The 12,309-nt window shown below is 41.9% G+C and overlaps 1 protein-coding gene across 1 annotated transcript in view; it reads left to right on the forward strand.

Moving 5' to 3' along the window:
• The window catches only part of elp2 (elongator acetyltransferase complex subunit 2), a 139,790-nt gene that overhangs the window by 119,782 nt on the left and 7,699 nt on the right, over positions 1-12,309 (forward strand). The window contains exon 21 of the mRNA XM_068004524.1: positions 7,131-7,244. Coding sequence (XP_067860625.1) covers positions 7,131-7,244 — 114 coding nt within the window. The remainder of the gene's footprint in view (positions 1-7,130; positions 7,245-12,309) is intronic.

Here is a 12,309-nt window from a genome sequence, read left to right on the forward strand (position 1 = left end):
TGATGTGTTCCAAGAACTACTTTGTGTTCAAATTACACAGCATGATCATCCTGAAAAGTTGTTCTGAATGATTGGATCCACCTTGGAAATACTGCATTGCAACTTTCAATCCAGCCCAAGATTTTAACAGAAACAACTTCTGGTTCGGTGACATCTGTGTGAAAGGATATGGGAATTTGCAGCTCATCACCAATGTGCCAAAGGGAAATGAGTGTTCTTTTTATTCTCTCAATTAGATTAACAGCACTTACCAGTGAAGATAACAGATCCTTCACAATGTGAATGGCCATGAGGTGGAGATGCCGGTGATGGACTGGGGTGGACAAATGTAAGGAATCTTACAACACCAGGTTATAGTCCAACAATTTTATTTGAAAATCACAAGGTTTTGGAGATTATCTTCTTCGTCAGGTGAGTGAGTGAATGAGAGGTTCTCAAATCGCATATCTTCTATTAGGCTGGGACACCATCACACCTATCAAAGGTGTCGTTGGTGTTCAGACAGGTTACCCACGGAAAACAGTAGGTCCCAGTATACTGAATACACAATGGGTCAAATTACACAGACAAAAAGAAAGAGACCCGAAAGGCAGAGAGAGAGAGAGAATGTCCAGTTGTATTAAAAACAGATAACTTTTTTTTCCTGCTGGTGAGGTTACGTGTAGCGTGACATGAACCCAAGATCCCGGTTGAGGCCGTCCTCATGGGTGCGGAACTTGGCTATCAATTTCTGCTCGACGATTTTGCGTTGTCGTGTGTCTCGAAGGCCGCCTTGGAGAATGCTTACCCGAAGATCGGTGGCTGAATGTCCTTGACTGCTAAAGTGCTCCCCGACTGGGAGGGAACCCTCCTGTCTGGCGATTGTTGCGCGGTGTCCGTTCATCCGTTGTCGCAGTGTCTGCATGGTCTCGCCAATGTACCATGCGCCGGGGCATCCTTTCCTGCAACGTATGAGGTAGACAACGTTGGCCGAGTCACAGGAGTATAAACCACGTACCTGGTGGGTGGTGTCCTCTCGTGTGATGGTGGTATCTGTGTCGATGATCTGGCACGTCTTGCCGAGGTTGCCGTGGCAGGGTTGTGTGGCATCGTGGACGCTGTTCTGAAAGCTGCGTAATTTGCTGCGAACGATGGTCTGTTTGAGATTGGGTGGCTGTTTGAAGGCGAGTAGTGGAGGCATGGGGATGGCCTTAGCAAGGTGTTTGTCGTCATCGATGACATGTTGAAGGCTGCGGAGAACATGGCGTAGTTTCTCCGCTCCGGGGAAGTACTGGACGACGAAGGGTACTCTGTTGGTTGCGTCCCGTGTTTGTCTTCTGAGGAGGCCTATGCGATTCTTCGCTGTGGCCCGTCGGAACTGCCGATCGACAAGTCGAGCGTCATATCCCGTTCTTACGAGGGCGTCTTTCAGCGTCTGTAGGTGTCCATCGCGTTTCTCCTCGTCAGAGCAGATCCTGTGTATTCGCAGGGCCTGTCCATAGGGGCTGGCCTCTTTGACGTGGTTAGGGTGGAAGCTGGAAAAGTGGAGCATCGTGTGGTTGTCCGTGGACTTGCGGTAGAATGAGGTGCTGAGGTGCCCGTCTTTGATGGAGATTTGTGTGTCCAAGAAAGAAACCGATTCTGAGGAGTAGTCCATGGTGAGTTTGATGGTGGGATGGAACTTGTTGATGTTATCGTGTAGTCTCGTCAGTGATTCTTCGCCGTGGGTCCATGGGAAGAAAATGTCGTCTATGTATCTGGTGTATAGCGTTGGTTGGAGGTCCTGTGCAGTGAAGAAGTCGTGCTCGAACTTGTGCATGAAAATGTTGGCGTATTGGGGTGCAAATTTGGTCCCCATGGCTGTTCCATGTGTTTGGGTAAAGAACTGGTTGTCGAAGGTGAAGACATTGTGATCCAGGATGAAGCGGATGAGTTGTAGGATGGCGTCTGGAGATTGGCTGTTGTTGGTGTTGAGTACTGAGGCTGTTGCAGCGATGCCGTCATCGTGGGGGATACTGGTGTAGAGTGCCGAGACGTCCATCGTGGTGAGAAGTGTTCCTGGTTCAACTGGTCCATGGGTGCTGAGTTTTTGTAGGAAGTCTGTAGCCTCGCGACAGAAGCTGGGGGTTCCCTGTACGATGGGTTTCAGGATGCCCTCGACGTATCCAGAGAGGTTCTCACACATGGTTCCGTTGCCTGATACGATAGGACGTCCGGGTGTGTTGGCTTTGTGTATCTTTGGGAGGCAGTAGAAGTCTCCCACACGGGGAGTATGTGGGATGAGAGCACGTAGGATGCTTTGAAGGTCTGAATCGAAGGTCTTGATCAGTTTGTTGAGCTGGTGGGTGTGTTCTTTGGTCGGATCTGCGGGTAACCGTCTGTAGTGTTCCTGGTTGTCCAGTTGTCGGTATGCTTCTTTGCAATAGTCCATTCTGTTCTGTATGACGATGGCTCCTCCTTTGTCCGCTGGTTTGATGACTATGTTACGGTTGGTCTTGAGAGCGTCGATGGCGTTGCGTTGTGTACGGGTGACATTCTGGACTGTCTTGTGAGTGCGGTTGATGAATCTGGCATTGACGCATCTCCTGACAGCTTGAGCATACATGTCAAGCTTAGGGTAGCGACCCTCCGGAGGAGTCCAGTTTGACTTTCTTCTTCGGTTGCTGTACCGCGGACAGGAGGGTTCCCTCCCAGTCGGGGAGCACTTTAGCAGTCATGGACATTCAGCCACCGACCTTCGGGTAAGCGTACTCCAAGGCGGCCTTCGAGACACACGACAACGCAAAATCGTCGAGCAGAAATTGATAGCCAAGTTCCACACCCATGAGGACGGCCTCAATCGGGATCTTGGGTTCATGTCACGCTGCACGTAACCCCACCAGCAGGAAAAAAAAGTTATCTGTTTTTAATACAACTGGACATTCTCTCTCTCTCTCTCTCTCTGCCTTTCGGGTCTCTTTCTTTCTTTGTCTGTGTAATTTGACCCATTGTGTATTCAGTATACTGGGACCTACTGTTTTCCGTGGCTAACCTGTCTGAACACCAACGACACCTTTGATTGGTGTGATGGTGTCCCAGCCTAATAGAAGATATGCGATTTGAGAACCTCTCATTCACTCACTCACCTGACGAAGGAGATAATCTCCGAAAGCTTGTGATTTTCAAATAAAACTGTTGGACTATAACCTGGTGTTGTAAGATTCCTTAAATGTGAATGGCAACCAACCTTGCAGTGATTGCTGCTCACAGTATTCGTATCGTACAAGGCTACTGTTCTATGTATATATCCAAAACAAGCACCACAGGTGTTGCTTTAAATGCAGTAAATGTTGTATCACAAGTGGTTGCATCATTAAGGCAATAAGACTTCAATTAATAATTTAACATGCTACCCTTTTTTTGGGTGGGTGTAAAGTGACATCTGAAAAAGGAGGCAAGGGGTCGATATCCTCCTCTCCCCCAGTCCCCTCACATCAGCATTAGACAGGTAGAGCACACCCAAAGTGAATCTGCCTACATTTTCAGTTCAGCTTTTTATTTTAGTGCTTACAGAGCTGCCACCATCAGCTGATTCTTAGCACCTGCCTTGTTACCATTTCATCATAACTAATACAGGGTAAGATACGGCAAAAAAGGGAAGCTTATGTCAGATACCGAGAGCTCAATACTGCAGAAAGTCTAGAGGAGTATAGAAAGTGCAGGGGTGAAATTAAAAAGGAACTTAGAAAAGCAAAGCGAGGGCATGACAAATACTGGCAAGTAAAATCAAGGAAAACCCAGATGTTTTATAAATACATAAAGAGCAAGAGGATAACTAAGGAAAGAGTAGGATCTATTAGAGACCAAAAAGCTAACTAATGTGGATAGGCGGAAGATGTGGGTACGGTTCTTAATGAATGTTTTACGTCTGTCTTCACAAAAGAGGGGCACGATGCAGAGATTATAGTTGAGGAGGATGTGAAATATTGGATAAGTATAGTGAGAGGTATAGCATCTTTGAAAGTAGATAAATCACCAGGCCCGTATGAAATGTATCCCAGGCTGTTGAGAAGCAAGGGAGGAAATAGCGGAGGCTCTGACCATCATTTTCCAATCCTCCCTGGCTATAGGCGTGATGCCGGAGGATTGGAGGACTGCTAATGTTGTACCGTTGTTTAAAAAGGGAGAAAGAGATAGACCTAGTAATTACAGGCCAGTCAGTCTAACCTCTGGCGGGCAAATTATTGGAATCAATTCTGAGGGACAGCATAAATCGTCATTTAGAAAGGCACGGGTTAATCAAGAACAGTCAACATGGACTTGTTAAGGGAAGGCCGTGTCTCACTAACTTGATTGAATTTTTTGAGGAGGTAACAAGGTGGGTTGATGAGAACGCGTTTGATGTAGTCTACATGAATTTTAGCAAGGCTTTTGACAAGGTCCCACGTGGCAAACTGGTCAAAAAAGTAAAAGCTCATGGGAGCCAAGGGAAATTGGCAAGTTGGATCCAAAATTGGCTCAGTGGTAGGAAGCAAAGGGTAATGGTCGACAGGTGTTTTTGTGACTGGAAGGCTGTTTACAGTGGGGTTCCGCAGGGCTCAGTACTAGGTCCCTTGCTTTTTGTGGTATATAATCAATGATTTGGATTTGAATGTAGGGGGCATGATCAAGAAGTTTGCAGATGATACCAAAATTGGCTGTGTGGTTAATAGTGAGGAGGAAAGCTGTAGACTGCAGGAAGATATCAATGGACTGGTCAGGTGGGCAGAAAGGTGGCAAATGGAATTCAATCCAGGGAAGTGTGAGGTAATGCATTTGGGGAGAGCATACAAGGCAAGGGAATACACAATAAATGGGAGGATACTGAGAGGCGTAGAGGAACAGAGGGACCTTCGAGTGCATGTCCACAGATCCCTGAAGGTAGCAGGACAGGTAGATAAGGTGGTTAAGAAGGCATACGGGATACTTTCCTTTATTAGCCAAGGCATAGAATATAAGAGCAGGGAGGTTATACTAGAACTGTATAAAACACTAATTGGGCCACAGCTAGAGTACTGCGTATAGTTCTGGTCACCACATTACAGGAAAGATGCATTCGAGATGGTACAGAGGAGATTTCCGAGGATGTTGCCAGGGCTGGAGAATTTTAGCTATGAGAAAAGATTGGATAGGCTGGGGTTGTTTTCTTTGGAACAAAGGAGGCTGAGGGGTGATTTAATTAAGGTGTATAAAATTATGAGGGGCCTAGATAGAGTGGATCGGGAGGACGTATTTCCCTGAGCAGAGGGATCAGTGACCAGGGGGCACAGATTTAAAGTAATTGGTGGAAGAATTAGAGGGGAGCTGAGGAGAAATTTTTTCAACCAGAGTGTGGTGGGCGACTGGAACTCACTACCTGAAAAGGTGGTAGAGGCAGAAATCCTCAACTCATTTAAAAAGTACTTAGATGTGCAGTAAACTACAGGGCTGCGGACCAAGTGCTGGAAAGTGGGATTAAGCTGGCAAGCTCTTTTGGCTGGCACGGAAACAATGGGCCAAATGGCCTCATGTGCTGTAACTTTCTATGATTCTATGAATTACCAGTGTCAGACAAGTAGCCATCCTATGCAAAAAATCTAAACACCTATATTTCAAACATTGTGCATGACTTTCATTATTATTTTGTCTGTGTGTGACATTACTTAAATGTGTTAATATTTTTTTCTCTATCTTTCTATCTGTCTCCCTGCAGGATTCTCAGCTGAGAGTGCAATGGGGTAGTCTTCTCTCAGTCTTCTGCCAATGCCTTTCTGTGATCAGGATGTGTATGCACAGGGCTCAGGATGAATGTCTGTCAGTTCTTCCTCCATTTGGAGTATTTTCTCCCCACAATAGCATGGCTGAGAATAATAACTCAGCCGTATCATAGACAGAATCATAGAAAATTTATGGCACAGAAGGAGGCCATTCGGCCCATCATATCCACGCCGGCTGAGAAACGAGCCACCCAGCCTAATCCCACTTTCCCGCATTTGGTCCGTAGCCCTGCAAGTCACGGCTCTTCGTGTGCTGGGGAGGTGGGATCCTATCACTCTAACTCAGCACATTGGTGCTATGATGTATCCTGCCATCATTTATTTATGTAATTTCATTCAACATTCATATCTTTGTTAGCAAGAATGTCAGACTTGAAATAGTAATTAATTTCAGATTAGTTCTTCTCTATTCACATGCATACTGCAGGATAAATTACATGTTCATCGCATATCCTGTAAAAGCATGCCAAAAATGATTTAGAAAAAGAGCTTTATATCTGTACAATTGCAGATGAAAGTACTTTGAAGATGATACTTCCTTTCTGTAGTTCGTGATGGCATTTTGAAAATTCCATGCACAGCGTGTATCTTATTGGGAACCTTTATAGAGGTGGTCTGACATAGTAACTACTTTGCTTCCTTTTCTCACTTTGATTTAAATACCACATTGAATTTTTATACGTACTACATTTAGGAAGCAGAATATTTTGTGGAGTTAATTTCCACTTGTCCACCGTAACTTTGGGGGAAGAGATACAGAAGCCCCGTTGACGTAGCGTAAACCCAGTTTGTGCTGTTTTTCCAGGGTTTCTGCAGCTCTCAGTCAAAGGTACAGTGGATGAGTGGGAGAATTACTGCGGAACTTCATTCCCCATGTTATTTTCCCAGCAAAGAAATCTCTTCTCTTTTCTCTACCCCACCTCCCCAGCACCTGAATTAGATTTGGCTTTTATCAATGGTTATTTATGCATTGGCATATCCAACCCTCTGACCAAGGTGTGCTTGGATATCTGAGCTGGTCAGATAAGTAAATGTAAATGATTTCCCAAGTGTGGTGTCTATAGACAGCTTGTTTTAATTAGATCAGTGGGTATTTCTACATTACTGTACATTTAATCCTGAATTATGCACCAGTAACATTCTGTTAAAAATGATGCTGTGTATATATGACTTAGGCAGATAATTGATAATGGTGGATCTGCAGCATTAGCGTTTCATTGTATGTCTGTCTGAATATTTTGATTTTTCGAAGTTTTGGGATATAGCCCACTTGTATACAGTTACATGTTTCTGTCCTATTCGAGTAAATGAGAACTAACATAGTGTATATGGCACCTGTTGTAAAATGAGATCTACATTTTTTTTTCTCTCTGATAGCTACATTCTTGCAGTGGGTTTGGACTGTGGAAAGATATTATTATACAAGTGGAAACCAAATGAAAATACTTCAGCAAATACAGACTGGATAAAATGTCTGAAACTGGACAAATCGTATCCTTTGTGTGCATTAAAGCTACAGTTAACATTGTAGGAAGCAGTATAGATGCCATTGTTACATTGCTATGGGTGCAGCTTGGAATGACCTTGTTTAATTAGCCCTCTGGTCAAAACCTAATAAAATAAATATTCTCTTATTTGACTCATGGGAGAATAAAGGCTTTCCCTTCAAAATTACTTTGGCTGCTACACCTGTAGTATAGTCTATAATTTAAATGTATTGTTTGCAGTTTCCCCCTGTGCCACTAAATCATTTTGAAGTAATTTACATTATGGTACTGTCTGTTAATCTATCTGGATAAATTACTTTTAAAGTGCTTCATTAGCTTTTAAACAAATTTTGTTTGGGAATACTCAACTTGGACATTGGTTTCCATTTAAGAAATAGCATACTTGGAATTGTGTCTGAGTGCATATGGGTAATACTAATTACTGACTTCCTGTCTCAATAATGTAAAGATACTTGATTATATTTTAACCAAATGTAATCTTTTCTCCAAAGAAACATAAAAGCTGGGCATCATGAATTCCGGTATACCCATAAGCATCAACTTGCTGTCTTGAGTAATTTATAAATCTTCCATTAGATGAGAACTTTATAAGTGGTTCCTCTTCAGGGATGGACTGGGTTCTGTTTCAGTATGAAGCTACATTTACGCTACAACTATAGCATTGAAGCAAAGCAGTTTCATTTCATACCAATGCTAAAGCTGTAGTGCAAATTCGGCCCGCGCCATCTTTTTATTTAGGTGGTAGAATTCTCCTTCACTTCATTACTAATGCTATTTTTACCAGTGTTAAAGGATTCATGCTAACAAGCCCTCCTTCCCTGGATCACAGATACAATAGAGGGTTTCCCTAAGTAATCTCATTGTAGTGTAGAGGTTTTTTGAATTTCCCATCTTTCAAATGCAGAAAAAAAAATCTTAAAAAGAGAAGGAAATAAAATGAAGGTTGTCTCATCTTTACTTAAGTGGGATATTCTTTGGGAAGGACCAGTTGTTGAATATGCCTTTGTATATGTCACTATATTCATGTGTATATAGTGACTGAACTTGCTTTTTAAAACTTAGTTTTTGTATTGCTGTTGGAATGTACTTTAACACATGCAGCTAAATCTAGCTTTTGAAGAAAGGTTGCAGTTCATTGACTTCATGCAGTAATCCTTCCCTCCCCCCAAACTAAATTGTGTAAAAAAAACCTCCTAAATTGGTAGGAGAAAGTAATTGAAAATATTTCCCTCAATGTTCACACCTGCCCTGAAGGTAGTGACTCATGCTGGGGTATGTTTCCACGAGCAGTGGCAGGTGGCGATTCCATCATTTGTGAAAGTAAACACTCACCCATAGGAAGCATCACACCTGGGCTCAGTTTGTTCCTCACTAATATGCACTTTTCAGCAGAGGTCAATGAGCAGCTTTTTCAGCTCATTATTTCTGCAGCATTAACAGTAAACATAACTTTTCTCACCAAAATGTGCTTTGAGACAGTTTATTATAAGGGTTAGTCTGAAGTACCATTTTTTGCATGAGATTTCACATTGGATGTTTTTCAAATGCTGAAAGGAATACTCTAGCAAAGGCTCGTACAATTCATGGTTGCTTTTCCTGAATATTTATATCTCTTAAAGTGGAAACTGAAATGTAACTCATTCAAGTATTTTATTTAGTAATCTGCCAACACTGGGATCAATGCAGCCATTGCAGAATTCCTGCGTTCATTTTGGAACACCGACTACCTTTAGTGCTGAATGATTAACTTCATTACACGAGTGTATTGCCTTCTCAGTGGGAAGTACTTTTAATCTCATCTAAAATCTAAAAGGACTACCTATAGAAAGGCACTCTTGTAATGTAAATTATGCTCACTCCTAAAAGTTGGGAAGCACTGGGTTCTGTGCTAACTACTTTCACATTGTGATGTCCAGATGCTCCCAAAAAATAAACACAGGTACCCTTGATGGATGCATTCATCCCCTTGAGTGGCACAGGAGAATTAAACAATAAGATACCTGGGTAGATGAAATTGGGAAGTTAGATGGAGCTTTTTCATCTAAATGGTATCAGAATTGTGAAATTCTGGGGAAACCCATTGAAGCAGGCAGTTTAAATAGATTGAAGAGGCAGGTTTTCTGGAGAAATGAAGGATTTGGTGAGAAGGTGGGTTGTTGAGCTTGATCTATGAAACAGGACCATACTTATCCTTTTTCGATTCTTAAATGTTCTTAACTTTGAATTATGTTTTTTTTTAACTGAAGGAAATGCCAGATGCTTATGGAATTTGCATATGAGCTTTCCTTGAAGTATATTTCTTTAAATATTTATCTAAACATTTATTCTGCATTCAGGGCCTAGATTACACTATAATCTACAATACTTGTATGGATTAATAAAACACATTATTAATATTGCATTTGAAAGCAAATAAAGTCACTACAAGCAACAGAAAATGTGGTAATCCAGCAAATTATTCTGGCAAATTCTACAAACATCACAATTTTATCACAGCCACAGATGTTCTTTTGCAACAATTCTTAGTGACATTTTGTACAGTAATATCAACTTTTATTGTCAATTGATAGCATTTTCACCACTGGAGTCAGAAGGTTGTGGGTTCAAGCCCCACTCCAGGACTTGAGCACATAATCTAAGGGGACACTTCAGTGTAGTACTGAGGGAGTGTTACGTTGTCAGAGGTTTCACCCTTCAGATGAGCTGTTTAGGTGCTATTTGAAGAAGAGCAGAGAGTTCTTTGTGTCCTGGCCAACAATTCTCCCTCAACAATTATAGCCAATAACATAACAGTGCATGCCTGAATTTCCACCGGGCAAGCAAGGAAATATGAAACAAAACTTGTAAGGATATCAAAGCCAATAGCTAAAGTTTTTATAAATATATTAAGAAAAAAAAGTAGTAAAGGAGAATGTGGGCCTATTAAATACAGATGCAGATAAGACTATAAGACAGTGGAGGAAGAGGATAAAATATCATTGATACAAAGGAACCTAAAAATAAGTCATGGGGAGGAATTTAATCAATTTAATACAAGTAAAAAATGGTAATGGAAATAATGGGACTTAAGGTAGACATATCTCCACCCCAGGGCATTAAAAGAAATAGGTGAGAAATCGCAGATGCGTTATCATAATTTTCCAATGCTCTCTAGATATAGGAATTGTGCCTTTGGATTGGAAAATTGCAAATGCCATTCCATTATTTAAGAAGGGAGAGAGGGAGAATCCATGTAACTACTGACCTGCCAGTTTAACATCAGTTGTGGGCAAGTTACTGGAATCTATCATCAGAGGCAAAGTGACTGACCAATTGGACAAGCATAAGCTGAACAAAAAAAAGTCAGCATGGATTTGTGATGGATAGATCATGTGACTAATCTAGTTGAATTTTTGAGGAGTCACTAGCGTGGTGCATAGAGGAGTGTCTATGGATGTTATCAATATGGCTTTCCAGAGGCCACGTGATAAGGTTCTGCACAAGAGATTATTAGCAAAAATGAGAGCGCATGGAATTGGAGGTAACCTTGTGACATGGTCGGTATTGGTTGGTAGGTAGGAGACAGAGATTAGGGATAAAGGGAATGTACTCTGGTGGGATGTGACAAGTGGTGTTCTCCAGGGATCTGTACTGGGGCCTCAACTTTTCACCATTTAAATGACTTGGATGAAGGAATAGAGTGTTGTATATCCAAGTTTACAGATGATACTAAGTTAGGAGGCACAGTAAGTTATGTAAATGGGAGCAGGAAGTTACAAAGGGACATAGACAGGTCAACTGAGTGGGCAAAGCTATGACAGATGGAGTTCAGTGTGGGGAAAGGTGAAGTCATTGACTTTTGATCTGATAAAGACAAATTGGAATATTTTCTTAATGGTAAGAGAAGGCATTGTGGAGGAGCAAAGGGATAGGTGTCCATGTACACAAATCACTGCAAGCTAGTGCATACAAAAAGTAATCAAAGGGGCTAATGGAATGTTAGCATTTATCTCAAGGGAGTTGGAATTCAAAATGAGGAAGTGATGCTTCAGTTGTACAGAGCTTTGGTCAGACCCCATCTTGTCTACTGTGTTTAGTTTTGGATACTGAACCTCAGGAATTATACCAGGGCTTAAAGGTCTAAATTATGAGGACAGGTTGCATAAACTTGGTTTGTATTACCTTTAAGTTTAGAAGGTTGAGGGGTGATCTAATCAAGGTGTTTAAAATTCTAAAGGGATTTGATAGGGTTGATACAGAGAAACTATTCCCTCTGGTGGGAGAATCCAGGACAAGACGACATAATCTTTAAAATTAGAGCTAGGCCATTTACAAGTGAAATCAGGAAGCATTTTTTCACGCAAATGGTAGTGGAAATCGGGAACTCTGTTCCCCCAAAAGGCTGTGGATGCTGGGTCAATTGAAATTTTCAAGACTAACATTGGTAGACTTTTGTTAGGTAAGTGTATCAAGGGATATGGAGCATTCTGGGTTCCCCTTTTATGTTTAGAGAATATTCTCATACTCTCCCTTAGCCTCTCATTCCCTTTTTAGATCTCATTACTTTCTGTATTCAGCCTGGTTCTCTACTGTATTATGAGCCTTACATTCATCATAGGCCTCCTTTTTCTGTTTCATTTTAATCTCTATGTTTAGTCATTCAGGGAGCTCTAGCTTTGGATGCCCTTCCTTTCCCCCTCATGAAGATGTGTCTACTCTGTACCCGAACCAACTCCTCTGTGAAGGCCCCCTATTGCTCATTTACTATTTTACCTACCAATGTTTGACTCCAATCCACGTGGGCAAGAATACTTTTTAACTCCCTGAAATTTGCCCTCCTCCAGTTAAACATTTTCACATTTGACTGTTCCTTGTCCTTTTCCATAACTATTCTAAACCTAATGATATGATCACTATTCCCCAAATGCTCCCCCACAGAAACATGCTCCATCTGCTCCACTTCATTCCCCAGAACTAGATCCAGCACTGTTTCCTTCCTGGTTGTGCTGGTTCTCTTTATCACATTTCAGGAATTCCTCCCCCTCTTTGCCCTTTACACCATTACTGTC

This window comes from Heptranchias perlo, chromosome 2, assembly GCF_035084215.1.
Source record: "Heptranchias perlo isolate sHepPer1 chromosome 2, sHepPer1.hap1, whole genome shotgun sequence".
NCBI lineage: Eukaryota > Metazoa > Chordata > Chondrichthyes > Hexanchiformes > Hexanchidae > Heptranchias > Heptranchias perlo.